This window comes from Podarcis liolepis (assembly GCF_965112155.1).
Source record: "Podarcis liolepis genome assembly, chromosome: 8".
NCBI lineage: Eukaryota > Metazoa > Chordata > Lepidosauria > Squamata > Lacertidae > Podarcis > Podarcis liolepis.
In genome coordinates this window covers 25843724-25871708 of record NC_139560.1, presented here as the reverse complement: position 1 = coordinate 25871708, position 27985 = coordinate 25843724, and the positions used below count along the sequence as shown (strand labels likewise).

Below are 27985 nucleotides of genomic sequence, written 5' to 3'. Positions count from 1 at the left end.
AAGTAGCTCCCAATGGTGTGAACATAAGGCTCTTGTTGTGGGGTCGGAGAATTGGAACCTTGGAGACCAGGGTTCAAATCTGCAGGTAGCCATGAATGTCAATGTGTGACTTGGGAATAGTTGATGTGAGGAGTAGAGGAGAATATTGTACGCCAATATTTGGAGGAAATAGGGATTTAACTGTAATAATATTAATAATAATAATAATAATAATAATAATAATAATAATAATCACTTCCTTGCTCAGAAGTCAGTCCCGCTACTATCAATGGAGTTTCCTTCCTCTAGGAAATGTGCAAAGAATTGCCTCCCGATTCCACGCGTGTTCCTGGAAAAGCAGTCACAGGGGACTCACTCTTAGTGAAGAGTGCAGCTTATTGAGGCTTACTTTCTGGTAAGTATGCTATAGATTTGCTCAGTCCATCAGTCCCAGTCGATTCGGTTTCTCACCCCCATGGTCACCATCCTCTCTGTCTAGCAGATTCGGAATGAAATGTCTCGGCAACAGTTGTTTTGAATTGTTTTCTTTTGACCTCAAGCACTCGGAAAACATCTGTCAAAATCTTTCTATCATTTATAGTTTTAGTTAAGTATTCTTATTTATTTACTTGATTTGGGAAGGCAGCTGCACCCATGGCGGACTCTTCAAACTGCTAGCAGCCTGTCAAATCGCTCCGCAGGAAACCAACGCGACCCACCGGACAGCTGTTCATCTCCAATAGTTTATTCCGCAGCTTCGGGCCCAGTGGGCGTTTTCTTGGGCTGCAAAAGCTGCCACAGAGGAACTATTTCCAGCTTCTTGAAAATCTATACATGCTTCTAGGAAGTCCTTTTGGGTCCCCAGCTGTTGTTGGACGACTCCCTTCAAGCCTGGCCGCTGGTATTGCTACCTAGGGAGCGTGGGAGTTGCAGCCCAACACTAGCCAGGCACCCCAGGTTGACCCTAGGGCGGCAGCGAGCTATAGCATCCACCGAGCGAGGGAGCGCGTGATCCAAATTCTAGAGATCTTGCGCGCACCGGGCCAGATGATCCTGAAAGGAGCTGCTGGTTTCCCCGCTGCACCCAGGGATGGATCCTTTCCCCACCGCTGATGCCCGGAGACGAACCGGTCTTTCCATAACCTGGAGCGCAGGGCACCTCAAGGGCAGAGTTAAAAGAACCAGAGAATTCCAGAGTTGTAAGGAAACCCGAGGGTCATCTAGCCCACCCCCTGCAATGCAATATTCCCCTCCCCATATTTTTTTTCAAAGGAGGGGGGAGTAGTAGCAGGTGGGAGGGGACAGATCATATCCTTCAAGGTTATGAAAACCAAGCCTTACGAGGAGCGCTGAGAGGAGAGATGATAGCCATTTGCAAACCTATTCAGGAGGGTAGGACTGGAACCCAGGGCTTCAAGTTTCAAGAAAGGAAATTCCGACCGAACATACGGGAGGGAAAACACTTTCCGGCAGTAAGAGCTGTTCAACAGTGGAACAGTCTCCCTCGGGAGGTTGTAGACTCTCTGCCTTGGGAGGTTTTAAAGCAGAGGTTGGATAAGCCATCTGTCATGGATGCTCCAGCTGAGATTTCTGCATTGCAGGGGGTTGGACTAGATGACTCTCGGGTCCCCTTCCAACTTTACGATTCTATGAAGATGAAACCTGGATTGGTCAGACCAATGGGTCTAATCGTGGGAAGGAGGAATATTTATGTCTAAACGGATAGATCCGTACATATCTTTTTGTTGTTGCGGGGGGGGGGGACCATAGCCGCAGAGGACGCAGATCACATCCTTTGTGTGCAGAAGGTCCCCGGTCAAATTCCCAGTCTCGCGGGGCAGGGCTGGAAAACGTCCCCTGTTGAGATGCTGCCCGTCAGTGTCAACGGGACTGGGCTCGGTATAATGCAGTTTCCTGCGTCCTTAAAACGGCTGTGGAGCAACAGGGAACTAGCCTCTGCTCCAACTTTTTTGCACGACAGCCCTTCATATATTTGGAGGCAGTTCTCCTTTAACGTTGACTACATTGACTACATTGTTTCTCGGATCCTCACCAATCTGGGCGGTCGCCTCTTCTCTGTCTGGCCGATCTCTGCCATCCTTTCAGATTCCATTTTCTGACACCACTCCGTATGTTCCGTTGTGCGTGTCCTTCCGTTATCCTTGGCACCCAAACAAGAAGAAACCTTGTGCCTATTTACTTGGAAGTAAGCCTCACTGGGCTCCTTTCCAAATGCACTGCAGCCAAATACAACCTTTATTAGTAGGCTAGTCATAGACAGTTAGTGGCTGGTGCATTTGTTAAAGGGAAGTCCTTGGTTCAAGTGTTACTTCTGCCATGAGCTCACCAGGTGAGTCCTAAACAAGGCCGCCGCCCCCCAAGCCTTCAAACACTCTCATCCTCTATACGGGGAAGAACGCTGACCTACCTGTCAGGGTTGTTGGAAGGATCACAACCAGGTAACGCACGTGAAATGCTTTGAACAATGCCCGTGATGGATTACTGTTATTAATGTTTTGCTAATGACTACTACTACTACTACTTGCATTTATATCCCACCGTTCCTCAAGGCGGCACAGTTCTCCACCCCAATTTATTTTCAGAACAACCCTGAGAGGTCGGTTAGGCTGAGAGTGACTGGTCCAAGATGACCCAGTGACCTTCATGCCCTTTTGTTTCCCAGGTCCTATTAATAATATTTTTAAATTTATCATCAGAAGATCCCAGGCCGGTTCACAAAAGGAAAACACAAAACGAGAATGCGAAACACACAATAAAGCAAAGCAAACCAATAACCCCTCTAGTCCTAGCCCAACACTCTTCCCACTACACCACACTCTCAGCTTTGTAAAATACATAAAACCAACACAGCACTTTATTTCTTTATTTTGCAGCTCCATACAAAGAAAGAATAAAAAGGCTCCGCTGTGGAGGTGAGCCGGCCAGCCTTTTCCGGGACTTCCACACTCACGATCGCGTGCGCCTTCGTCTCAGGCAGGTGTCCCCTGGCGCCTCTCCTGGGCTCAGTCTCCGTCCCTCGGTTAAAGCCCCTCGGCCTGCTCCCCTGACCCGCCCTCGCCTCCCCACCCCCGCCCGGTTGCCACGTCCCTTGCGGGGAGAGAAGCCAATGGGCGGCCTCCCTCAGGTGTGTCTCTCTCACCTGCACCACGTGGGGCGGAGGAAGGGGCAGGTACAGCCACATCCCCAAACAGCCCCGGCCCGCAGCCATTTGCGCGCCTCGCAGGGGTGTAGCCCGCCCTGCGCTGCGGAATTGGCTCCTGTTGCAATTAAGCTACAAAAAGAGGCCGCGTGGGGCAGGCGCCTCCCCCCACGCCCCCGCTCTCCTAAATGCAGGTGCGGGGCAGGGACTGAGGGAGAGCTGAGGTGGCTGGAGGTGTAGGGTTGGGAAGGGGGTAGTATTGCTCCCCTGCACAGGAGAGGAGGAGAAGGAGGGCGGCGGCTTGGGGGGTGGCTGGGTTGGGGGCTGGCTGGGCTGGTTTTGCCAAAAGTTTGGTGAAGGTCCTTCTTCCCGCCCCTCCCTCTGTGGGGCTCATCCCCGTCGGCATGACGACGTCTCCGGGCTACCTGGTCATCCTGTTCGGGACCACCGCCGGAGCCAACGGGGCTCGGCTGGGCTCCGATGAGAGAGAGTTGATCCAGCTGCTGTGGAAGGTGGTGGATCTGACCAATAAGAAGGTACTCCGCTTTCCTTTTTTGTTTTCTGCGCTAAAAAGTGTGGGCAGGAACTTTCGTGCCCTCGGCAAAACCGAGGTGGGTCGGAATTAAGGTTGTGTACACCATCTAATACCCCCCCCCCCAAATCCCATTGGGAACTGCAGTTCACCTCTCACCGAGCTACAATTCCCAGCATCCTTAAACTTCTGTTCCCAGGATTCCTTTTTTTGGTGTGGGGGGTGCTTTAAATGTGTGAACGCAGCCCAGCTCCCATCCAGTGCACGGTTATTTGGGAGTAAATCCAATTAGATTCCGTGGGATTTACCTCTTGAGTTGTTAGTGGGGTGTTTTAAAAATATATATATATATGCATGGATTTTGACCGTAAAGGTGTTTGAAAAGAAATTAGACTGCCCCAATAAACCCTTCCGGCTTAAGGAGTGTGCTCGAGGGGTTGTTCAGGCCCGGAGCGGTGCTGCTGGGACCAGCCTGGCGTCAGAACGCTGCGAGCCCCGACTTCGGATCTCGGCCGGGCCGCGTGTAAACTCTCCGCGTGGTCCCAGTGACTGCCAAGGAGCTTGAAAGCAAGGCTCGATTTGTGCCCCGCGCGCCCTGGGTGACTCAGAAACCCGACGGAACCGGCGTGCACGTGTCTACTCGGAAGTAAACCCTTCCTTACTCTCCCAGATAAGCGGCCGCAGTGTAAACAAACGCTCGAAGAAACGAGGGCCTTGACTTCCAGAGGCTTGGGCCTACATGGGTCAAAGAGCCCGGCGCTTGCCCAGGTTAGATCCGGTTTACCAGCAACCAGCTTGGTCTGTCTTATCTGGGAATGCCTGCAGGGGAGACCTTGGGTTGGAAGGATTTATCTCTTCCTTTTGCCTTCCCCCTCTTCTCCCCGACCCCTCCCTTAATTCCATGGAGTTGGGAAATCTGCATGAGGAGTTGATCGGGCCTGATCACTTGGAGCTGACGGACGAGTGCAAAGAAGAAACCGGCCTCGCCGAGGACCGCCTGGCGCTCGCCCCGCAGCTGGAGCAAGCTCTGAGACAGGTAAGCTAGGCTGGGTCGTGGGAATCGGGTGCATGCAGGTTAAAAGGGGGAGAAGTGCTAAGAAGACGCTCCATTTCTCTTCAGGGATGGGTTGGGCTTGTTTTGGGAGGGGAGGGAAAGCTGAGTCACCGCAGAAGGAGCAGGAAAAAGTCGACCTTCCTCGCCCACGTGTGCCTAAGGAAGACAGGAGATGGCTTCAGACTGTTTTTCTGGTGTTTCAAAGCTCCATGGCCTTGACATTTGTGTGCAAGCTTGCAAGTAAAGCCAGGAGGATGGCTGTTGCTGCTGTAGAGGCATCACTTCAAAATAGGAGCACAGAAATCTGCCTTGCTCTGAGCCAAAACATGTGTCCATTTTGCTCAGTATTGTCTACTCAGACTGGCAGCAGCTCTCCAGATTTTCAGGTAGCAGCTTTTCTCCAGCCCTGCCTAGGGGCATCAGAGATTGAACCTGGGACTTCCTGCATGCAAGGCAGATGCTCTATCACTGAGCTGTGGTCCGTCCCCAACTGCTCCACAGTGACACTTACTCCCAGATAAACGTGGCTAGAAATGGCAGCCTTGAAAGGAAGGTGGACCCTGTGATTTCCCTACTGCTGGGTCAGAAAACCCCCCAATTCAGAGTTGGCACACTTCCTTTCCACTTTGTTTACTCAATTCTGTCATTCCATAAGTCTGTGGTTTGTTTTTGGAGTTGAGCAGAGGAAAGACCCGAAGAGTGGGTGCAGTAAATTAGGTCTCTCTAAAGTTGCTGGTCACTACTAGTCACTTCCACACAAGCTGGTAGAGGCCACAGCTGACTAGCAAATATATTAAACACCGCCCCCCCCCCAGCTAGCTAACTGATAATTGAGCAATTGCACCTTTCTCCAGGGGCGTGGGTGGCACTGTGGTCTAAACCACTGAACCTAGGGCTTGCCGATCGGAAGGTCAGAGGTTCGAATCCCTGCGATGGGGGGGGGGAGCTCCCGTTGCTCGGTCCCAGCTTCTGCCAACCTAGCAGTTCGAAAGCACACATCACAAGTAGATAAATAGGTACCGCTCCGGTGGGAAGGTAAACGGCGTTTCCGTGCACTACTCTGGTTTTGCCAGAAGCAGGTTAGTCATGCTGGCCACATGACCTGGAAAAGCTGTCTGCGGACAAATGCTGGCTCCCTTGGCCAGTAAAGCGAGATGAGCGCTGCAACCCCAGTGTCGTTTGCAACTGGACTTAAGTGTCAGGGGTCCCTTTACTTTTTTACCTTTCTCTAACGAGGAGGGAACTGCAAGCATACAACTGCCTACAAGGTCTTTCCGAAACAGATAAGAGGTTAAATAATAACTCAAGTTACTAAACAAATTGATATGCCCTCATGTGGAACAATGGGCACATTTTCCCTTATTGGTGGATTTTAAGAAGTGTTTGGGTCTGTAGTGAATCATAGAATAAATGATGTGCAAGTATTGTAAGGGGAAAAAATGGCTGTGGAGCCAAGCCCTTAGCTTGCCATGTTAGGGGCAATATTGTGCTGCTTGTACAAAAAGTTAGATGAAGAACCTTTTTTAAAATCGTGTTAGAGAGTTATGAAACCCTACTGATGGGCTAATCCTACCATGAGGCAGAGTGAGGCAGTTACCTCGAAACAATTGCTGGGGATGCGGGGAGTGGCCATTCTTCTTGAGCCAGCTGGGATAGCTCAGTTGGTAGACCATTGAGACTCTTTAAGAGTTATGGGTTCGAAGCCCACATTGGGAAAAAGATTCTTGCATTGCAGGGGGTTGGAATAGACGACACTTGTGGTCCCTTCCAATTCTATGATTTTATGATTAAGCAGCTATTTGCAACCTTCTGAGCTGGCAGCAATAACTGTACAGTCATACCTCAGGTTGAATATGCTTCAGGTTGAGCGCGTTCGAGTTACGCTCCGCGGCAACCTGGAAGTAACGGAGCTCGTTACTTCTGGGTTTTGCCGCTCGCGCATGCGCAGACGCTAAAAATGACGCCATGCGCAGAAGCGACGAAAAGCGGCGCACATGTGTGCAGACCTGCCATCGCTAGTTACGTTTGCTTCTGCATGCGAACGGGGCTACGGAATGGATCCCGTTCGCATCCCGAGGTACCACTGTTCTCTCTTTCCACTGTTAGAGGCAGTATGATTGTTGGGAACTGCAGGTGGGCAGAGTGCTGCTGTGCTCATGTCCTGCTTGCAGGCTGCCCACAGAGATGCTGTTGGCCACTGTGACGACAGGATGCTGGAGTAGATGGGCCATTGGCCTGATTCATTGGTGGTAGTTCTTACGTTCAGTGCTTGCGTGTTATTGATCAGATCTGGCTGTCTCACTTAATTGCCTTCTTCTAATATGTCACAAACATGCTGATTTTCCTTTGGGGGAAATCCCTGACCAAGCAAGCAGGACGAAAGGCCAACTGCCTGGCCCACGCCTTGCAGCTTTCTTCATGTGATGCATATGGGTGCTGCTGTACTGATGCATTGCATTACATTACAGTGGTACCTCTGGTTGCGAACGGGATCCGTTGTGGAGGCCCGTTTGCAACATGAAAAGAGCGCAACCCGCAGCGGTGCATCTGCGCATGTGTGGGTTATTTGCCGCTTCTGTGCATGCACGTGACGTCATTTTGCGCTTCTGTGCGAGTGGCGAAACCTGGAAGTAACCCTTTCTGGTACTTCCGGGTCACCGCGGGACGTAACCTGAAAGAACGTAACATGAACTAAACGTAACATGAGGCATGACTGTACATCAGCTGTCTTGAATAAGCAGCACACTGGTGTCAATTGGACAGTGAGTGAGGGGCACTGAGGTGTTGGAGGACTGAGTGTGTGTGTGTAGCATGTGGTCTACCTTGTGCTGGGTCATCTTAGTCCAACCCCCTGCAATGTAGTGGAGCATTTTGTCCAAATGCCAGATTGAACCAAGATCTAGTGGTTAAGCTGCTCAGATTCTGTTTTGGGGCTGACGTGAGGTTCGTATTCACCTCAGGAAGCAAAGTAACTTGGGCGAACCCTGTGTAAAGATTTGCTGAAGGTTGCTCATATTTAATTGTGTATGATCAAGATGCTATAAAAAAAAATCCTGCCTCTCCAGTAGAAATTGTGTGTGTGGTTTGTATTAATGGAGTCATTAGCTATTCAGACATAAAGCTCACTGCTTGACTTTGGCCAGTCACATATTCTTGCCTATCCTACATCACAGACTATTATGAGGGTAAAAAGGAGCAACGCTGTGTTCTGCTCAGAGTTTTTTGGAGGAAGGGCAACTAAATCCACAGTGCAAAAAATACCTTAACAACATCTATCTAACTTGCAGCCTTGAAATACACCTAAATCTGCTGAAGTTCAAATATTCTTTATTAATTTTGCTGTACCTACACTATCTCTTGAATGGTTGTTTGCTGTTGTGCATTTTTGTGATTCCTCTTGCATTTGTTAACATGTTTTTAACTGAAGCCTATTTTGGGATTAAGTGGTATAAAAATTAATATGTATTAATGTTTTGTTGATAATTTTACTGTTTCATGTAAACCATTTAGACGTTTTAATGCAATCAAGTGGTATATACATTTTGTTAAATAAAAAATAATAATATTTTGGTTTGAAAGCCACTTCTGGGACTTTGTGATTGAAAAGCAGGATACAAAGTAACGCAAGCAGCACTCTGATTTGGGCAGGTAGTGAATCCTACTGAAAGCATAACTGATAAAAAATATTTATCTAGTATTGCAAATTGTACTTTCAGGTTGTAAGTGGATTTTTATTTTTATTTTTGTGTCTTGTAACTTTTAGTTTAACCAGTCTGTGAGCAATGAACTAAATATTGGTGTAGGTACCTCGTTCTGTCTCTGCACAGATGGGCAGCTTCATCTCAGGCAAGTTCTTCATCCTGAAGCTTCCAAAAAGGTAAGAGGACTAAGATTTAATTAATTCTGACCCCTTCTGACAATCAGGATATGCATGAATCTATTGCACATAGTTTTGCTTAAAATGAAGTATTTCTCGTCACATTTCCCGTTTTTTGAAATCACTGATGTACGGGGATGTGTAAAAGAAGAGAATGGTTTGTTTTTCACAGTCCAGTCTTGTTCTTTTTTTGGGGGGGGGGGGAGTTACAGGACTAAGTATCCATTCTTTACATATTTCTGTTACATACCAACTGCAGTTCTTGCCTGTAATTTCTATTGAGTAGTATAATGACCCAACATGAATTTTAATGTTGAGCACAATTGCATTTTCAAAGCAAAATTGATTGTTAGATAGCATGGTTGCAAGTGTTCCCAGATCTTGCTGCCATAAACAGTATTTAAATCCTAAATGCACTTAACCTATGTACAACTAACTTTGATTAAGACTCATTGCCTTCAGTGGGATTTACATCTGAATAAAGTATGCATAGGATCAGGTTGCATATAAGAATATTCATTTTGGCTTGGACCTAATCCTTGGTTGGAAATCCCGCCAAGTTTTATCTGGCTGTGATCATCTACTCTGGTAGGATCATGTTTGCAAAAATGCAGTGTACTCTACTTAGACCTTCCTCTGAAAATGGTTTGCATGTTTCATTTAAGTTATAGCTGGCATTGCAGACTTGGATCATATATTGCCAGTCTTAAAAACAACTACACTTTGCTGGCTAGTGTTTGCTTCCAGGCGCATTGCAGAGTAACCTTTAAAGTACCGAACAACTTGGGAACCATGTGCTTGATGATGCCTACTCCAAATCAACCTGCCTGCATTTTAAGTTCATTTTCTGATGCCCTTCTTCAAATGCTACTTTTATCACAAGGGAGAATTGCTTCAACAAGGGAGGTGGCCTATTTTTGGTACCCCAGTTGGGTACCTTTCCAGGGGGGTATGACTGGTCCCAACCTTGTTTACTTGTAGGTGCCAGACAAAAACATTTTATTTCTGATGACTTAAATATTTTAAAACTTGACAACATCTACTGCTTGTTTCCTTATATTATCTATTTTGTTTTGCTTTGTGTCTTATTTTTTGTAAATTACCTTGCAATCCATTGAGATAAAACGTGTGTAAATATTACCAGTAATGCAGTGGTCGATCTTCCTTCCCAAGCAATGCTTGCTTGGAATTTATGCTGCTTCTGTATAAGAAATCCACGTATGCAGCGTTGCGTATGTACTACATCGCAGGTACACTGCATGTAGATTTCCAGCGCATGTGACAGCAATGCCAGTAAAAATCACATGTGAAGCAATTTTTACTTTGGCTGTAGCTGATGCATTTTGCTGCTTAATCTATCAGTCATCTTTTCAAGGAGATTAAATCTGTGCTCCGCACCTTTCAGATCACGTTGTTGTAGATCTTGAAATTCTGGTCGTGAACAATCTGCGCTTTCCAAGGGTTCCTAATGTTACAGTAGCAAAAATACATACGTGTTTTGAGTCTTGTTGGGTTTTTTGTTGCTTTCAAAAATAAGGAAGAACACCAGTAAACTCATCTTTCAACCCATTATAAAGAGAATACATATTCTCTTAGTAGTTGGGTGGGCAGTCTGGAGTTCAGCACCACCTGGAGAGCCCCACAGTTTTCATCAGCTGTGAGGCTTGAAGCAGAGGCAAAACAGAAATCAATCTGACACAGAAGTATGCCTCTTTTTTTTTTTTTACTTTTCACTTCAGCCCACCCTCCGCTATGTAAATCAGTGCCTGAGGCATATTGCCCTATAATAGGATCATATTGCTCTAGTGATGTGCCAACAGAGCGGGGGAGGGAATGAAACTTTTTAGCCATGCCCAAGGTTCTAAACCATGTCAACTGCAGCTAAAATAATAATAACCCCATTCATAAATATATAGTGGTGCAATGCATTTGTCCTTTCTCAAAAAGCCTTTGGGGTTGAGTTGATATGAAACATAGCAATATACGGTACATACGTGTGTGTGTGTGAGAGAGAGAGAGAGAGAGAGAGAGAGAGAGAGATGCTACTATTTATTTGATCCTTAGAGCAGTCTTTAAACTTCTATAATGGATGTGTGCGAAATCTGATGTTCATTTGGGATAAGCTGCGTAGCTCGTCCATAGTTCTTCTCGTGAGCATTGCAGGCTCTTCCAATCTTGCATCTTCCAATATATGCACAGGTACAAAAAATGCTGTGTGGAAGAGACTTCTCTATATCTCTCTGCTATACAGCCAGGTCAAGCCAGGGTTCAGGGAGCTCAACCCTGCATATAAATGAGAGAGGAGGTTTTAAGTTGGGAGGTTCTTTATGGAAATGTTTTCCGTAGTAAGGGAGCTTATTGGGAAAAATGGAGAGTTTCTTGCAAGAACGGGGATCCTTTCATCCTCCAGATCTTACTGGCCTCAGACTTCAGCATGATCAGCTGTTGGGGCTAATGGGAAAACAGCAACATCTGGAAAGCCACAGGTTCCTCATACCTGGCTTACAATACTGAAGGAATGTGTGGGCGGTGGTTTTTTCTTCTTTTGCACTTTCTTTTGCGCAAGACTATAAAAGTGGCCTGGAAGGACTATGGGAGGAATCCAGCATAATGCAATGGCAATTTTTCCATCAGTGCACAAGCTTTTCAGCTTGCCAGGTGGAACAATACCCCCTCTCCCCCCTCCGCATGCTAGTCTGGGGTTCTCCTAATCCCCCCATCATTTTTGGGAGTGTTGGGTGTGTACAGAAGGAGGCAAGAAGCCCCACTCTTTTAACAGGGACCCTTGCACTGGCTTCTGCTAGTGGGGCTTGTTAGTTGAATCCTGCCCATAGTTTGAGATGATGTGTTTGCCTTTTCAAATGGGTTTTGCAAAACCTTTGTTGGCTCTGTTAATCTTCATTTTGTGAGTAATTGTGAATGGGGCACAATTTCTTATTAAAAGACAATGAGGGTGAGCTCTCACGAGGGGAAACTTAGATACCGGTAAGTGATAAAAAGTTGACTTGCAGCTTACAAAACGGTTTCCTGTAAGGCTAACTGAGCATGCTTTCAACCTGATAGTGTACAAGCTATACACCTTGACTTACTAGAACTAACATGTCATTTTTGCAGAACATCTTGTTGTCTGAATGTTTCTACTCATTTTTTGATCTGCGGAAGGAATTCAAGAAATGTTGTCCTGGCTCACCTGAAATCGACAAATTAGATGCTAAAGCCATGGCGGAATGTATCCTTTTAAAATGAATGAAGTGTTAAGAGCAGTGCAAGTTTAATCTTTAGAGCGTCTGGAAGAATTGTGATTCACTTCAGCTTGCCTTTGAAGCTCCTTTCTTCAAGGTTCTCCTCTTTAAGACCAGTCAGAGTGTCCTTGGAGGCAGAAACACTCTCTGGTTCTTGAATGTTGCAATTTCTGATGTTATTAGATTTTTGCTACAAGACCACATCTTGTTTGCTGCAACAGACTTGGCACAGGTACCCCTCTACTCTATCAGTTCCAAAGTTTACCCTTGGAAGTTAGAGCAGATTCTCTCTCCCGGCTTTTGTGTTATTTGCACACAATTCTGCCTGGCAGGGTGTATTGTGATTAGTTGCAGAGCTTAATCAGACCCCTATCAACCATTGGGGCTGGGACTGAGGGGAGGAAGGGGGACTGTTCTTGGGTTTCTCCACAGTAGTGTTCTTAATTACACCACTATTGCAAGCACAACGTTATGCTGCTTGGTTGCTCTGTGGACTTCTCTACCTGAGTTAGAGTCCAGCAACATCTAAAGGGCCACAGGTTGACTACCCCTGCCCTGTGCAGATTGGTTCTTTAGGTTCCACTGCCCTGGGGATTTGGAACCTCTGAATTTCATCCCCAGCCAGCATGAGCTGGGGATAAGGGATCATGCTATTGTTAAATCTTCTTTGGTTACCTCACTGTGAAATTTCGACTGTAAAGGGGGGAAGCAAATGAGGAGAGCACATTTTGAGCTGGAAAAAAATCAGAGGGGAATTTTTCAGTTTCTGATTCAGCCACCTGCAGCTGCTTTTCATTTTTTCTTTTAAAAAAAGGAAATGTTGGGCTTAACATGCGTCAGCCATGGGACATCTAATCCAATCCTCCAAGGTCTCTCTTGCTTTGCCATCTGCCGTATCTTTTGAGTGGGAGGCATAACTAGCCTTTCTGTCAGACTCATGCAAAGGTTTGGTATCATGCGCACCACACAACCCAAACTGAAGCTCTTTAATCGGTTGTAAAAGTAACTTAACAAAGTGGCCAATGGCAGGTGGCGGTTTGGGGAGGCAGTGCTCACCTGCTGGTGCTGCTTACCAGGAGGCAGGGGCAAGGTGGTGGGAAGGTCAGTGTGGTGCCTATGCTGTGGCAGAGCCAGTCAGCTGGTGGGAGGTCAGGTACACTGCTGCTGCACCACCACCGCCAGGCCATCTACTACTGAATGAGGCCCATGTATCCGAGCCACTGTGGTGTAGTGGTTAGAGTGCTGGACTAGGACTTGGGAGATCAGGGTTCAAATCCCCACTCAGCCATGAAGCCCACTTGGTTGACTTTGGACCAGCTACTATCTTTCTGCCTCTTTTCTCACCTCGAGCTCCTTTGAGAAAAGGTGGGATATAAATTTAATAAAACATTAGCCTTAAATGTTATTCGACGATGGTTACTACAAGCACCCTACTGTTGCGTCTGAAGCCACAGCTTTCTCACCTTGTGCTGGTCTTCTCTGAAGCTTTCCATTACTTTTATTTATCAACTTTATACAGTATCCTGGCCTTCCTCCCAAAGGAGCCTAAATACAGGATTTCAAACAAGATCTAACTAACATCGAGTCCTTTTCCTTTCTAGTGTATTGGCAGCAATACAATATGACATTGGCTTTTTGTGCTGCAGCATCACCTTGCTGACTCAAGTTCCCTTGGTCCATTACAACTCATGTGCCAGCCTTAGTTGCCCATCATGTTATGTAGCCATAAATGATAAGGCATCGACTTGTGGGTTTATCAGCCTAGTTCTTCGGTCTGAGATCTTCCCACCACGCTGACCAACGAGCTAGGGAACTGACTGTTCCAACTTGGATCCTAAAGTGGCCCTGTGTTTTACAGCTATCTGCTTGCATTCCCTGCCCTTGCTTCAGTTCATCGCCGTTCTCCACTTGCAAAGCTCGCTCGGCTAGTTTCTGGTTGCAGATGCCTCAAGGGTGGAGTGAATCAGGCTTGCATGGCTGCCCATAAATCATGTGCCTTTGGAGGATACATTCTGCTGTTCCCTTAACAGTCAGACATGCAGAAATCATTACATGGCCAATATGAGTATACTTGCAACACGAAATGCCCACATGACTTGTTTGGGTCAAGGCTTTTGAAATTCCATTCAAATGTTTGAAGGAAATAGTTTCATCCTCCCAGCACTGTGCCACTTAGGAAACAGGCTGGGGCAGTAGCCTTTAGTTGGAATGTAAAATTATACAAGATGATGGTGATAATTTTATTATTCATACCCCACCCATCCGACTGGGTTGCCCCAGCCACTCTGGGCAGCTTCCAACAGATATAAAAACTTCCCTCTACAGTGGTACCTTGGTTTACAACCATAATCCGTTCCGGAGGTCCGTTTGTAAACCAAAACAGGTTGTAACCCAAGGCGCGCTTTCACCAATGGGGCCTCCAAAAAAAATTGTTTGTGATCCAAAAAAAGGTTGCAAACCAGGACACACACTTCCGGGCTTGACGTGTTTGTAATCCAAAACATATGCAGACCAAGACGTATGCAAACCAAGGTGCCACTGTACTGTACAGGAAAATTATTTGATTATTTATTGCATTTATATCTCACTGTTTTTCCAAGGAGCTCAAGGTAGCATAGATGGTTCATCCCCCACATCAACCATCATAATCTTCCCCTCATAATCTCCACAACAACCTCTGTGAGGCAAATGAGGCTGAGAGGCAGCGACTGAGCCAAGGCCACCCAGTGAGCCATAGTTTGGCAAGAGCCTAAGTACTATACCATGCTGGCTCTCAAGTTATCGGAACGGTGTTCTGAAAAGCAATTTGAAGTAGCTATGGGAGGTGAACCAGCACTTGTACTACATGATGTGTAGGCTTGAACACAGGAGGGCAGAAGTGTAGAGAGACTAGGGAATGTGCATCGCACCGAATCCTACTTTTGCCAAGTGCATCTTGCATTCTCCTAACCTTTGCATATTTAGTCTTACAAAGGTTCCCAATTGTAAGGAAGGCAGGAGGTGCAGCACACCCCACCACTGCTGGGAGTGGGACTGACAAACACACACCCCTTTTCCTCTAGTCATTTTTGCCTCTGCTATTCAGTATGCTGCTCTGCAGTACAAACATCTTGTGCATGAATAGCTAGTGCATCAGGTAAAAGCCCAAGCAGAAGTCTCCCTCTCTCAAGAGATGCTTCTCTTCCATTTGCAAAGAGGTTCTCTCTCATGGGGAGCATTCAGGGAGATGCCTCCTCCTGTCTTCTGAAGTGGTACAGCCCTAGGAGGCAGTCTTGGGAAAAGACATGAAAGCTAGGAGCGAAATGTCACCTTAAACCTAGTTTATGGACACAGCAATGGAATGTCTAGGCACACTTTTTTATAAGAAGAATACAAAGCTGAAAATGAATGAACTGCCCCTAAAATATTATGTTCATTTTTCACATGGTGTAGTCCTTCCCCAGCCCAACCCCCTAATACAGTGGACCCTCTGGTTACATACCACTCTGGATACGTAACTTTCAAGTTATGAGTGCGGCAAACCCGGAAGTATATTCTTCCGGGTTTCACCACATGCACAGGAGCGGCACCTCTGGTTATGGACCCCCCAGAACAAATTCAATCCATAACCAGAGGGTCCACTGTATTCTTAATAGGGTCTCTTCTCCAGTCTTCAGAGAGTAGCTGGAAGTGGGGAGGCAGAAAAAGGTTCTCCTTTCCTTCCACTCTGCAGTTTTAATCTGAAATCTTAGGCGCAGTACTGTGCCCAGAGCTCAGAAACTGCTTGCACTAATGAAATTCCCTGTCACCAGATGCACCTAAAACAATGGGAGTTTTGAACACTGCTAGGAGGATTGTGTTGGGTTCTCCCCCCACCCCCTGAACATTTTTCATTGGCTTTGAGATGTTAATGGTTTGTGGAAAAGGATAAATGCTAGTCGTAGATCAGCTAAGAGTCTAGACTCTGACTTCATCAAGCATGTCTGATTCAATTTCAACCAATGTTACACTGACAATTTGAGGAATCGTATAAAATGGAAGAAATGCTGTGGTTGGTAATCTACAGGATACTCTGTCAGAGTATCAAAGAGGGAAAAAATCTAATAACGATGTGCAGATCAATGGCCAGAGCTGCTAATGCAGCATGGCAATGTCAGAGCCATTAATTGTGAATAACTGGGAACGAAACCATTTTATGTAGGAAAAGGAATATTTCTCATGCAAATGCTTTCATGCAGAGGTTTGCAGTGCTGCAGAAGCAAAGAGTCTCATTTTGTGTTTGACAATCTGTTTTATAAAAATAAATCTGAAGCATAAGGAGTGTAATGGATGTACTTAGTTCCAATATATACGATCATATACAAAAATTACTTTTCATATTTTTTTTTGTGTGTGTGATATATAGAGATACATATGGTTAACATATGGTTACATTGACTAATGAAGTAGTAGGGACGTGGGTGGTGCTGTGTCTAAACCACTGAGCCTCTTGGGCTTGCTGATTGGAAGGTCAGCAGTTTGATTCCCTGCGATTCCCAGCTCCTGCCAACCTAGCAATTCGAAAGCATGCCAGTGCAAGTAGATAAATAGGTACCACTGCAGTGGGAAGGTAAGCAGCATTTCCGTGCGCTCTGGTTTCTGTCACAGTGTTCCATTGTGCCCGAATTGGTTTAGTCATGCTGGCCACATGATCCGGAAAGCTGTCTGTGGACAAACGCTGGCTCCCTCGGCCTGAAAGTGAGATGAGCGCTGTACCCAAAATATGCCTTTGACTGGACTTAACCATCCAGGGGTCCTTTACCTTTTACCTTTAATGAAGTAGTTCTTCACACAGCACATAGTCAAACTATGGAACTCGCTCCCCCAGGAGGTAATGACTGCCAGCCACTGACTTGGATGACAAATTAGACAAATTTGTGGAGCACAGAGCAATCAATGGCTACTAGCCAGGATAGCTGTGCTCTAACCTCCACAGCTGGAGACAGCAGTGCTTCCAAACCAGGTGAGGGGAGAGTGCATTTGTGCTCACGTTCTGCTCGCTGGTTTCCCACACACATTGGTTGGCCACTGAGAACAGGGTGCTGGACTAGACGAGCCATTAGCCTGATCTAGCAGGCTTTTTCTTACGTTAAGCATAATACCTGTTTCGTTACTGTAATAGATTTATGGCTTAGTGATTAACTTCATCATTCCAAGATCAGAGGAAACACGTTTGAAGCTTTAAAATTTTATATTGTGCGTCAGATCTCATCAAGATTGTGAATATTTTCCTTTTGTACATTTCCAGCTCTTAATGTTTCTAATTACTCTTTTAACAGTATGGTGGGTGGGCAGATACCTAGATGTGGAGGATATGAGAGAACAGGCCTAGGGACAAACACCACAGTGAATTGATACAGGTTGATAGCTGGCCCTGAAGCATAATCTGTTTAAATTGCCGCTTTAAGATTCTTGACTTAACACCAATGCTCAGATCTGAATCTTGACAAGAGCAGTTCACCACAGAATTTTGGAGCGTCTCAGGTGGAAGACATGGGAAACGTCATTTTAACACTCATCTCAGAACCATACAGTAAGCTGTTTCTGTTTTTCCGGTTGCCTGTTCCTGGTAAATCTGTCATCACTTTGTCCTTTGCGTCTGATTGACAGGGATGACTTGTTTTTTTTTTAAAGAAATTTAGGATATTCAGGTGTGCCATAATTTCCTCCCTTCCCCACTGACTATCCAGGTACTAAAGGCTGCTGAGCCAGTTCTGTTGCAAGATTAAATGTTTCGAACTAGACTACCAGAAAGCCAGCTTAGGAACTTAGAAATCGGCAAAATGAAAAGGAAATTATGGCACAGTGGCAGGAAATCTGTGGCTCTCAAGATGCTGGTGGACTCCATCTCCCATCAGCCCCAGCCGGTGTGGCCAGTGGATGGGCGTGATGGGAGCTAGAGTCCAGCAACATCTGGAGGGCCACACAGCTCCCAGATTCTGCTATAGCCCTCTTTCCTCACATGAAAGTACAACACAGATGCAAAGAGGCTGTGGGGATCACATGCTCAGCCTGAGAGTTCTAAATCACACGAGGAACCTACACAGAAATAATAAGACTTCCTGCCATGGTCATCCATGGTGGGTGGACCATAATCTCCAGTTTCTCAGCTTCCTTTCTTTTTAAAATCGGGGCAAGTTTCTAGCATGTTGTGGAATTTAACAGATAACACAAAATATGCAGACACGATTCCCATTTTTGTGAGAATGAGTCTGCTCATCATATTTTAGTGTTTTACTCCTCACCCCAGAGAAAACGTCCTGCAGGTACACATGCTCCCTGCTTTAAATATTCTCATGTGAGTGACTGAGAGGAGCTGCACAACTTTGGAGGCAGAGACTAAACATAGAGCCCTGTAACCCTGCTGTTGCCTTTTTGCACAAGTGACACTCTATTTACTAAAAACACACCACCTTCAGAAGCAGCTCCAGGCTTAGTATGGTTGGCAGAGAAGAGGCTCCATCAATGTGTAATTGACCTGAGGAATTGACTTGAGGAATCATGCAGCAGTTCTTGAGACAAGAAGTGCTTTTTCGAGATGTGCAATTGTCCCCTTCTTTGGCAACATGTTGGAATTTCGCTAACTTCATGCTGCTGTGTTTTGTAGATCACACGTTTTCGGATCCAGAAAGGGTGAACTACAAATTTGAAAGTGGGACCTGGTAAGTGCATGCTCTTTTTGTAACGTGGGAAAGCAACAGTTTCTTTCCATTTTGAATCTGGCCTGCTGTTTTCCTTAGAATGCTGTAACTTTAGGGGCAGGGAAATGGATCCATACCTCCACCGCAAGGCATCTTGCTTGTGAACTGACCTGTGGTGTCTGGGTGACTATGGTTAAGAGCTAAAACGTTGTGCTAGGTGGACTAATGTTCTGACCCAGCATTTTTTTGAAAAAATTATCATTACAATTAAACTCAACCCTCCTTCCCAGGAGCAAAGGATAGCATACTTTGTTCTATTCCTGTATTATCCTTGCAACCACCCTGTGAGGTAGATTAAGACTTAAGCGCTAGTGACTAGCTAAGCAGGTCAGTTGAAATTAAGGGACATAAATGAGGCATGGTCGCTAACTTTAGTGGGTCTACGCTGAGTAAATGTTATTTTACTACAACCCATAGCCTTAAATACATTTCACTACCTGCAAGGAGCTTACAATATAAAAATGATAAGCTGGGAAAGAGACAAAGCAGCAAGACTGCCACCCTTAGTCTCTTCAAAACATCTGCAGCCTAGTGGTGGCAACATTGGCTCTTGGTTTTTTCCCCCTCTACTTCCATTTTTGAAGATTACAGCATATTGGAGGACAGGCCCATAATTTCAAAACTGGCTGAGATTCTCTTTTTGGGGGGTAGGGGTGGGGATAAATCTCTCCCTGACTTGTTGCGAAAGCGTTTTGAAAAATGTGGAATGTGAGCCTATAGAAGATATCCCTGGCTCTAGCCATGGTTCATGATGATAGGCAAGTTTTAAATATATATCCTTTTGCTTGATCTGCAGCAGCAAGATGGAACTTGTAGATGATAACACCATAATCCGAGCAAGAGGCTTACCATGGCAGTCATCGGACCAGGACATTGCTAGGTTCTTCAAAGGCCTTAATATTGCCAAGTTAGTTCTCTCATTTAGTAACGTTTGTTATTTTCAGCCATGTTCTCAAACTGTTTCCTGGAGTTGACGTATTGGCTGCCCTTGGCGACCAACCGAAATTTGTATTTGGCATGACCCTGCTAAATACAAGGAAGGCGAAATGCTAAGAAAGAGGACTGGAAATTTACCTCCCTTGCCCCAAGCCTTAGACCAGGTGTGGGGACTGGACATGCTTGCTGAGGTTAATGGGAGTTGTAGTTCAGCAACATCTGGCAGGCAAAAGCTTCTGCACACCTGCCTTTGGCACTCAGGAAGCAGTGGGAAAACTCATGGCTTTTGAAATGTCTCCAAGGCTCAGTGAAGGAACAGAGCCTCCCTGGGCCTAGGTGAAAGGCAGGGGCTCTCCTTCATCCCGCGTTCTTGCCAGAAGAAAAGATGCCCTTGCCAGTGGCAAGCTAGTGAGTGCATTTGTGGATCCTTTACCTTACTTTTTTTCATTTCCTGAGTTGCCCAGCAGCTGAGTTAAAAACCAGGTAAAATACAATCACAGTGCAGCAAAACCACAGCTAAAATAGTTTGCTTTCTGTTTGAAAAAATGGACTTTAATGTCTTTTTCTGGACTATCTGAAATTGGCATGGATGGAAAGGTGGTCAACCTATGGCCCTCCAGATGTTGGTGGACTATTACTCCCACTGAACCTGTGGCCCAACTGTGCCAGTCACTTGATTCTGTCATAACAACAGATTACAACTTCAGATGGGCTTGCTGTCATCTGATTGGCAGGGACAGCAAGCCCTGCTTTGCCTTTTCGCAAGTGCGGTTTGCATTCAGACCACAGCTGTGAGCAAAGCTGTGAACAAAGTTATGTGCAGAGAGGGAAAATGTCTGTTGCAGAGCCAATTTGAATGAACAGCACTTTAGCCTCCTGTTTGTTCCTTTGCAAAGACCTCTTTACCTGACATCTGGTGTGGGGCTGGCAGGAATGTTTGGCGGACCCTTCTCAGACACCCTCTTTTCATATTCCCATGATTCATATGCATGAATAAAAAATATCCTTGTCTGTACTTCCTTGAATTAATTATTTTTTAAAAACTCTGCAGTAAGAGAACCCCTATTCTATAGCAGGAGTGAGTAGCTGAATCCTCAGTCTGTATACAATTATGTAACCTTCTTGCTTTTTAGGGTAGGGTTTTTTAAAAGTGCACACTATTGATTAAAAAGGTGCTTAATAAATAAATAAATACTGAGTATTTTTAAAATGCCAGTAGTGGGAACATTTCAGAAGTGAAGGACTTTGCTGCTGAGGTTCACATGCAAGTAGCTACTTCTGCAAGTAGCTACTTCTGCAAGTAGTTACTCCTGCTTTCAAAAGGGAGGTGTGAATGCACCTAAGAACACCCAGTGCGGCTTGCCTTTGATTTAGGTAAGTGCTGGTTTTGCAAGGTGAGACATAATGCTTACGGCTGCCTCTGTTTGCTATCTTAACTCTTTAGAGGAGGGGCCGCACTTTGCCTCAACGCCCAAGGCAGGAGGAACGGAGAAGCTCTTGTCAGGTTTGTCAGTGAGGAGCACCGAGATCTGGCGTTGCAAAGACACAAGCATCACATGGGGAACCGGTACATTGAGGTATGTTGCTCAGGCTCCAAAATCGGTGTTTGGATTAAATGGTACGGAGGGCTTCTCCAGGCATAATCGTTTCCCTTTCCCTTTCTCAGGTGTACAAAGCGACTGGGGAGGACTTCTTGAAAATTGCTGGAGGTAATTGTTCTTTAATCTGGTGATGGGTGTTTTTTATGGTAGGGTTTTAAAGTATGAATTTACTATTCTGTACACTACTTTGACACTTTATGATATAAAGCAGTATATAAATGTTTTTTGCTTTGCTTATTTATTGCATTTATATCCCACCTTTTCCTCCAAGGAGCTCCAGGTGGCATACATGGTTGTCCCCCTCCTTGTTGTCATCCTCTCATCGACCCTGTGAGGTCTGTTAGGCTGAGAGGCTGTGACTGGCTCAAGCTGTGAGTTGCATGGCTGAGTAGGAATTTGAACCCTGGCCACCCTTGTCTTACACTCCCAACTGCTATGTCACACGGGCTACCTAGCATGTTATTACATGGTCAAATGAAACTGTACTATGGAGCTGAACGTTTTGTCTATCCAGCCAAATCCCTGGGCCAGATCTCTCTCTGCCATTAGGCTTCCAGAGTGGTCTGAGGGACAGCCTCCCTGCCCCCTCAGATCAGGTATTCTCTCCTTGGAGGTGCAAGGAGGTGCATTTTATATAACTTGGCACTGATCCAGAGGGCACCAGTCATATTTTGAGAATGTGCAGTAAGGTAATGTTCCAGGGCCGCGGTGGCGTTGTGGTCTAAACCACCAAGCCTCTTGGGCTTGCCGATTATAAGGTCAGCGGTTCAAATCCGCATGACGAGGTGAGCTCCCGTTCCTCTGTCCCAGTTCCTGCCAATCTAGCAATTCAAAAGCATACCAGCATGAGTAGATAAATAGGTACCACTGCGGCAGGAAGGTAAATGGCGTTTCCATGTGCTCTGGTTTCCATCAAGGTGTTCCGTTGCGCCAGAAGCGGTTTAGTCATGCTGGCCACGTGACCCGGAAAGCTGTCTGTGGACAAACACCGGCTCCCTCGGCCTGAAAGCAAGATGAGCACCGCAACCCCATAGTCGCTTTTGACTGGACTTAACCATCCAGGGGTCCTTTACCATTTTACCTATAGTAATGTGGCTTCAAAAAGAATGGGGCACTTTTGGCACACTGGCCAACATAATGCAGTGGTACCTCGGGTTACAAACACTTTGGGTTACAAACACTTTGGGTTACAAACTCCGCTAAGTAGTACCTCAGGTTGAGAACTTTGCCACAGGATGAGAATGGAAATCGCGCTCCGGCGACAGTGGGAGGCCCCATTAGCAAAAGCGTGCCTCAGGTTAAGAATGGTTGCAGGTTAAGAACGGACCTCCAGAATGAATTAAGTTCGTAACCCTAGGTACCACTGTTTCTGTGTCGGTTTATTGAGGGCGGGTTGTTGTGGGGAATTATTGCTTGCTTGTTGTTTTGTTAAGTATTTTCTGTTTACATGCTGTAAACCGCTCTTTGACCTTCAGATGAAGGGTGGTATATTATTATTATTTATTAAAAATAATAATAGACTGGCATAAAATTGGGTGTGGAGAGAGCAGCCACGAAGGTCTCAGCTATTCAGACGCTACCAATGCAGTGTAGATGGGACTTGCATTGTACAACATTAATGTATGAACTGGGCTTTAATGCAGAACTATTCAGTTACAAGTATGAAGTGGCTGGGCCTCAAGCTCTCCTTGCCCTGCCACTGTCATGCAACTCTGACTGTACTTTTTCTAAGCTCCCTGCATAATTTGGAACCCCGATCACCCAGGGAGCGAACATGGGTGCAGCAGGTTCCCCATTGCAGATGCTTTTTATGAATGTTGAAGCCAGAAGGAGCCACGAGAGAATAGGGAGTCAGTTAAAAGTGTGGACCTGCAGACCTTCACGTGGCAGCCCTGTATTTGCCATGACCTTGCAGCTGTTTGGATACTGGGGGAAGGCAAAGTGAAGGATCTGATAATATGGAGCTTCCCACATCTTCAGAGGTTACAGAAATTGCTTCACTATGGGGTTAGGTGCAATAAGCTTTTAGGTGCCGCTGAATGCTACTTGGATATGGCTTGTGCAGTAGCGTGATTTACGAGAAAGAGGTCTGCTTCCTGCTGTTGAGAGAAAGTTCTGGTGCAGGCCCAGTTTTGCAAGATTTTATCTGGGTGTGATCATGCTATTATAGCCTTTGATCATGTCACTATAGCCTTAGGTCTTTGTAGATGAAGGGCTGTGCCAAGACAGGCTGTTGGCTCATCTGTTGTGTAGAGCGGGGATGCGGAGCCTGTGGCCCTGCAGATGTTGCTGGAGTACAGCTCCCCTCATCTTTGACCTTTGGCCATCCTGGGGGTTGCGTTGTACCTAGAGACTTGACTGAGGACCTTCTGTCTGCAGATTGCGTGCTCTGCCCCTGATCTGTGGTGCATTCTCAAAGCTCCTTGGCACGAATAGTTAGCATTCTTAAAAGTAATAAGATTTCCACACACCCACAATTGGGGGAGGCAGGAGGGACTAGCTGCCATTCAGAATGCTGACTAATTATAGAAAAAAATACCATAACTGCAACAATCTTTATGGGAAACTCCCCACCTGCTGATCTGCTGCATATTTCAAAAAGTTGCTTGTTTGAATTTGGAAACCTTTGAAGATATCACAACCAAATTTTGTGAGGTGGTTCCTGAGATCAAGGAGCAGGTTTTCATCCACACTTGGATGCAACTGGACACCATTTCACATTGCAGTGGCTGAACGAACCTTTCAAAACAGCACTGCTTCTAGCCACATGATTTCAAAATGGCACTGGGTTTCTTCTTCTTTGAATTCCCAAGCAGCCTTGTACCTGGCATTGCTAATAGGCAAAAAAACCAAAAAAACCACCAAAGTGATTGTAGACTCTTTGGGGCAAAGGCCAGTCCCCTTGCATTTATAAGGCACTCTGTACACTGATAGGGCCATAAAAATAGCTTCTAGATTTGGAAGCTTAGCATTTCAAAAGCACTAGTTGCGTGCAGGCTCCGAAAAACTAAACAAATCCCACACGTTGCCTCAGGTAAGGGTGGACCTCGCAAACAGCTAAAGGAATTTCATTGCCAGACTTGTTGGGGTGTGTCCCATGTGGTGGTATTTCTGGCTCTTGTATAGAAGTAAAGAAACTTCCATCCACTGTATACATTGAAGGGCACCCTTCTCCCAGTCTTAAAGAATGCTGGGAACTGTTCCCTCACAGAGCTACAGTTCCCAGCACCTTTACAACCTACAGTTCCCATGATTCTCCCTGAAAGGTAAAGTGGCACTGGAGTGCTTTAAATGTACGTTGTAGATGTGAGTCTTCTTGAAATGAGCACAGGCCACACAGGGAGAGGAGTTGCTACATTACATTACATTATTGATTGATTTAATTTATATACCGCCCTATACCCGGAAGTTTAAGGGCAGTTCACAGAAAAGATCACAATATATAAAATCAAAATAAAAACAATAACCCAAATAACACCCCCCCGCAAAGAGCCACATTTTAAAAGGATATAGGATGTCCATCAGGTCAACCAAAGGCCTGGTTAAAAAGCAAAGTTTTTGCCTGGCGCCTAAAGGTGTATAATGAAGGCGCCAGGCAAACCTCCCTGGGGAGAACATTCCACTGATGAGGAGCCACCGCAGAGAAGGCCCGTTCTCATGTTGCCACCCTCCAGACCTCTCGAGGAGAAGGCACATGAGGGAGGGCCTCAGAAGATGATCTCAGGGTCCGGGTAGGTTCATATGGAACAAGGCGGTCCTTGAGGTATTGCGATCCTGAGCCATTTTACTCTGCCATAACTGTGGGAAACGAACAACTATCTCAACTTCTAACTTCCTTGGTTCTTCAAGGCACGTCCAATGAAGTGGCTCAGTTCCTTTCGAAAGAGAACCAAGTGATCCTTCGTATGCGCGGCCTCCCGTTCAACGTCACCACCGATGAAGTCTTGGCATTCTTTGGTCAGCACTGTCCCGTGACGGGTGGAAAAGAAGGGATCCTTTTCGTGACGTATCCTGACAGTAGGCCGACAGGGGATGCGTTTGTGTTGTTTGCCTGTGAGGAATATGCACAGAATGCACTAAAGAAACACAAGGACTTGTTGGGCAAAAGGTACATAGAGCTCTTCAGGAGTACAGCTGCTGAGGTCCAGCAGGTGAGTTAAGGACTTGATTTAATGTCATAAAAGGAATCTGTTGGGAAACGGAAGTTTTGTGGGACAGAGGAAGTTGTAGCAGGAGTCCATTCAGTGTTGGGTCCAGGGCCAATACAAGATTATATACTGTTTTATTTCATAAAATTTCTACATTGTTTGATTGGGTATTTCTGAGCTTCAACTGTCAAGAGGTATTCAGGAGATGAGTAACTATATAGCCTGCAGAAGACATCTGAAGGCAGGGAAGCTTTTTAATGTTTAATGTTTTATTTATATATAATATGTTGGAAGATGCCCAGGGTGGCTGGGGCAACCCAGTTAGATGGACAGGGTACAAATAATAAATGACGATGTCAGCTTTTAAGTCTTGCTCAGAATTGCGCATTCAGATCCCGGCTGCAACATCTCTGAGCCCAATGGGCTGTAGCTTGAGAGAAGACGCATGATCCAAGAATGTAGAATTACAAAAGTGATGACTGGAAAGTGTGTTTGTAGTGTACCAGTAACTCATTCAGTAGTCCCTTTCTGTTTTCATTCTAACAAATGGGAGCGGGAATGTTACGGTTGGAGTGCAGTGGATCACAGCAGAGCATTTTTCAGAGGCCAGTTCCACTACCATCCTTGCAAACTTTAAAAATTGCCAGGGAGCCATTCCTCTTTTACAGTTTAAATGACAATAAAGATATTATTATTATTATTATTATTATTATTATTATTATTATTATTATTATTAAAAGGTCTGGTGGTGTTGGTGAGCCTGTAGAATGCTTGCCTGATGGTTCACCAAGCCCAGTCCCTCCTTGCCACCCTTCCTTCGTCCCCTTTGGGACCCACCACCCTCACAAGCACCCTTGGTTAGGGACGCAGGGGGAGGGCCTTCTCGGTGGCTGCTCCTCGACTTTGGAACTCCCTCCCTAGAGAAGTTAGGCTGGCTCCTTCCTTGTTGCCCTTCAGCCAGCAGGTGAGGACCGTCTTATTCCTAAGGCTTTTGGGAACAGACTGCTTTTAATAATAATAATTTTTATTTATACCCCGCCCTCCCCAGCCAAGGCCGGGCTTAATGAAAGGGCTGGTGCTGTGCAGCTTCTATTGTTATTATCTTAATATTAATGTTTTACTGGTTTTTATTTATATTAATGTTTAACTGGTTTTTATTTATTCCCTCCTCCCTAATGTTTTTAGCTCTTCTAATTTTATCTGTAAGCCACCTTGAGTTGCTGTCAGTGGGAAAAGTCAGGGTACAAACACACACACACACAGCCATATTATTTATAAATAATTAAATGGTTGTTATTATTCTTATATGGCCTTCTGGAAGGATGAGGCAGATCATTATTGCGTGCAAATGTATAGTTTGCCCTTCCGCCCTAAAGGGAGCCCAGGGCGGTTCACACCAATAAAATCACATGAACACAAATTAAAACGCTCATCTACTAGTACTGCAGTCGGCAGTTCAAAAGCAGCAGTATAAAACCTTCGCCAGGCTACTGTCTCAAATGGCAGGCCTAACTCGGTTGGGCCGAGAGTTTGATGCCTCTGTGCTGCTCTCTGCTGTCAGCATTTGGGGATGCAGCATGAGACGTGCAATAGGCAGCCTTCACCTCCTGCCAATTCACAAATGGAAGAGTCCTTTCATAATCATGATTTATTATTTACACCCCGCCCATCTGGCTGGGTTTCCCCAGCCGCTCTGGGCGGCTCTCAACAGAATATTAAAAACACGATAAAACACCAAACATTTAAGAATTCCCTAAAGAGGGCTGCCTTCAGATGTCAGCTAAAAGTCAGATAGTTGTTGATTTCCTTGACATCTGATGGGAGGTGTTCCACAGGGCGGGCGCCACTACCAAGAAGGCCCTCTGCCTGGTTCCCTGTAAGCTCACTTCTCGCAGCAAGGGAATTCCAGAAGGCCCTTGGCGCTGGACCTCAGTGTCCGGGCTGAACGATGGGGGTGGAGACGCTCCTTCTGGTATACTGGGCCAAGGCCATTTAGGGCTTTCAGGGTCAGCACCAACACTTTGAGTTGTGCTCGGAAACGTACTGGGAGCCCAATGTAGGTCTTTCAGGACTGGTGTTATATGATCTCGGTGGCCATTCCCAGTCACCAGTCTAGCTGCTGCATTCAAGAGTACAGGATCTTCTGGTGTGCCTTGGGATTCCTCCTGCCAGTAAGAAGCCACCTCTTTTTTTTTCTCTTGGCCTCTTTGTATCACATACACCAGCTGCCTAATTAGAGGAATGATCAGGCATGAGCTGTCTTACTTTGCTTTTAGTTAAATGGCAACTTAACAATGCTAACAAAATACGATGTGACGGTGCAGGCTATAATCCGAAATACAGGGAAACCACTTGTCTGTTAACGTATTTTTATTTTATTTTATTTTATTTTATTGCAGGTACTGAACAGATACTCATCTGTGCCTCTCATTCCTCTCCCCACTCCGCCCATCCTCCCTGTACTACCTCAGCAATTTGTACCTCCCACCAACGTCAGAGACTGCATACGGCTGCGGGGGCTTCCGTATGCCGCCACTATAGAAGACATTCTGGGATTCTTAGGGGAGTTCTCTGGAGATATCAGGACTCATGGGGTTCACATGGTATTAAACCACCAGGTAAGTGGAGAGGACAATCCCAATTTTCTCCCAAGGGCGCAGTAGCAGTGCGGAGCCTCTAGCCTAATCAGGCCCGCCAGGCCTCTCCACTTGGTGCTCTTTGAGGCCATTTCAGCCAA

At 45.9% G+C, this 27985-nt stretch overlaps 1 protein-coding gene across 2 annotated transcripts in view; it reads left to right on the top strand.

Annotated features, from left to right (window-relative positions):
* The first annotated feature begins 3153 nt into the window (after positions 1–3153).
* The window catches only part of ESRP1 (epithelial splicing regulatory protein 1), a 36797-nt gene continuing 11965 nt past the window's right edge, over positions 3154–27985 (top strand). The window contains exons 1-11 of one of the 2 annotated variants that reach the window (XM_083518358.1): positions 3154–3675; positions 4579–4707; positions 8489–8602; positions 11717–11831; positions 17297–17395; positions 18470–18524; positions 19360–19470; positions 20944–21076; positions 21166–21208; positions 24950–25251; positions 27648–27866. In XM_083518358.1, the coding sequence (XP_083374484.1) occupies positions 3544–3675; positions 4579–4707; positions 8489–8602; positions 11717–11831; positions 17297–17395; positions 18470–18524; positions 19360–19470; positions 20944–21076; positions 21166–21208; positions 24950–25251; positions 27648–27866 (1452 nt within the window). In that variant the 5' untranslated portion in view covers positions 3154–3543. The remainder of the gene's footprint in view (positions 3676–4578; positions 4708–8488; positions 8603–11716; positions 11832–17296; positions 17396–18469; positions 18525–19359; positions 19471–20943; positions 21077–21165; positions 21209–24949; positions 25252–27647; positions 27867–27985) is intronic. The other variant, XM_083518359.1, reaches the window with a different exon arrangement.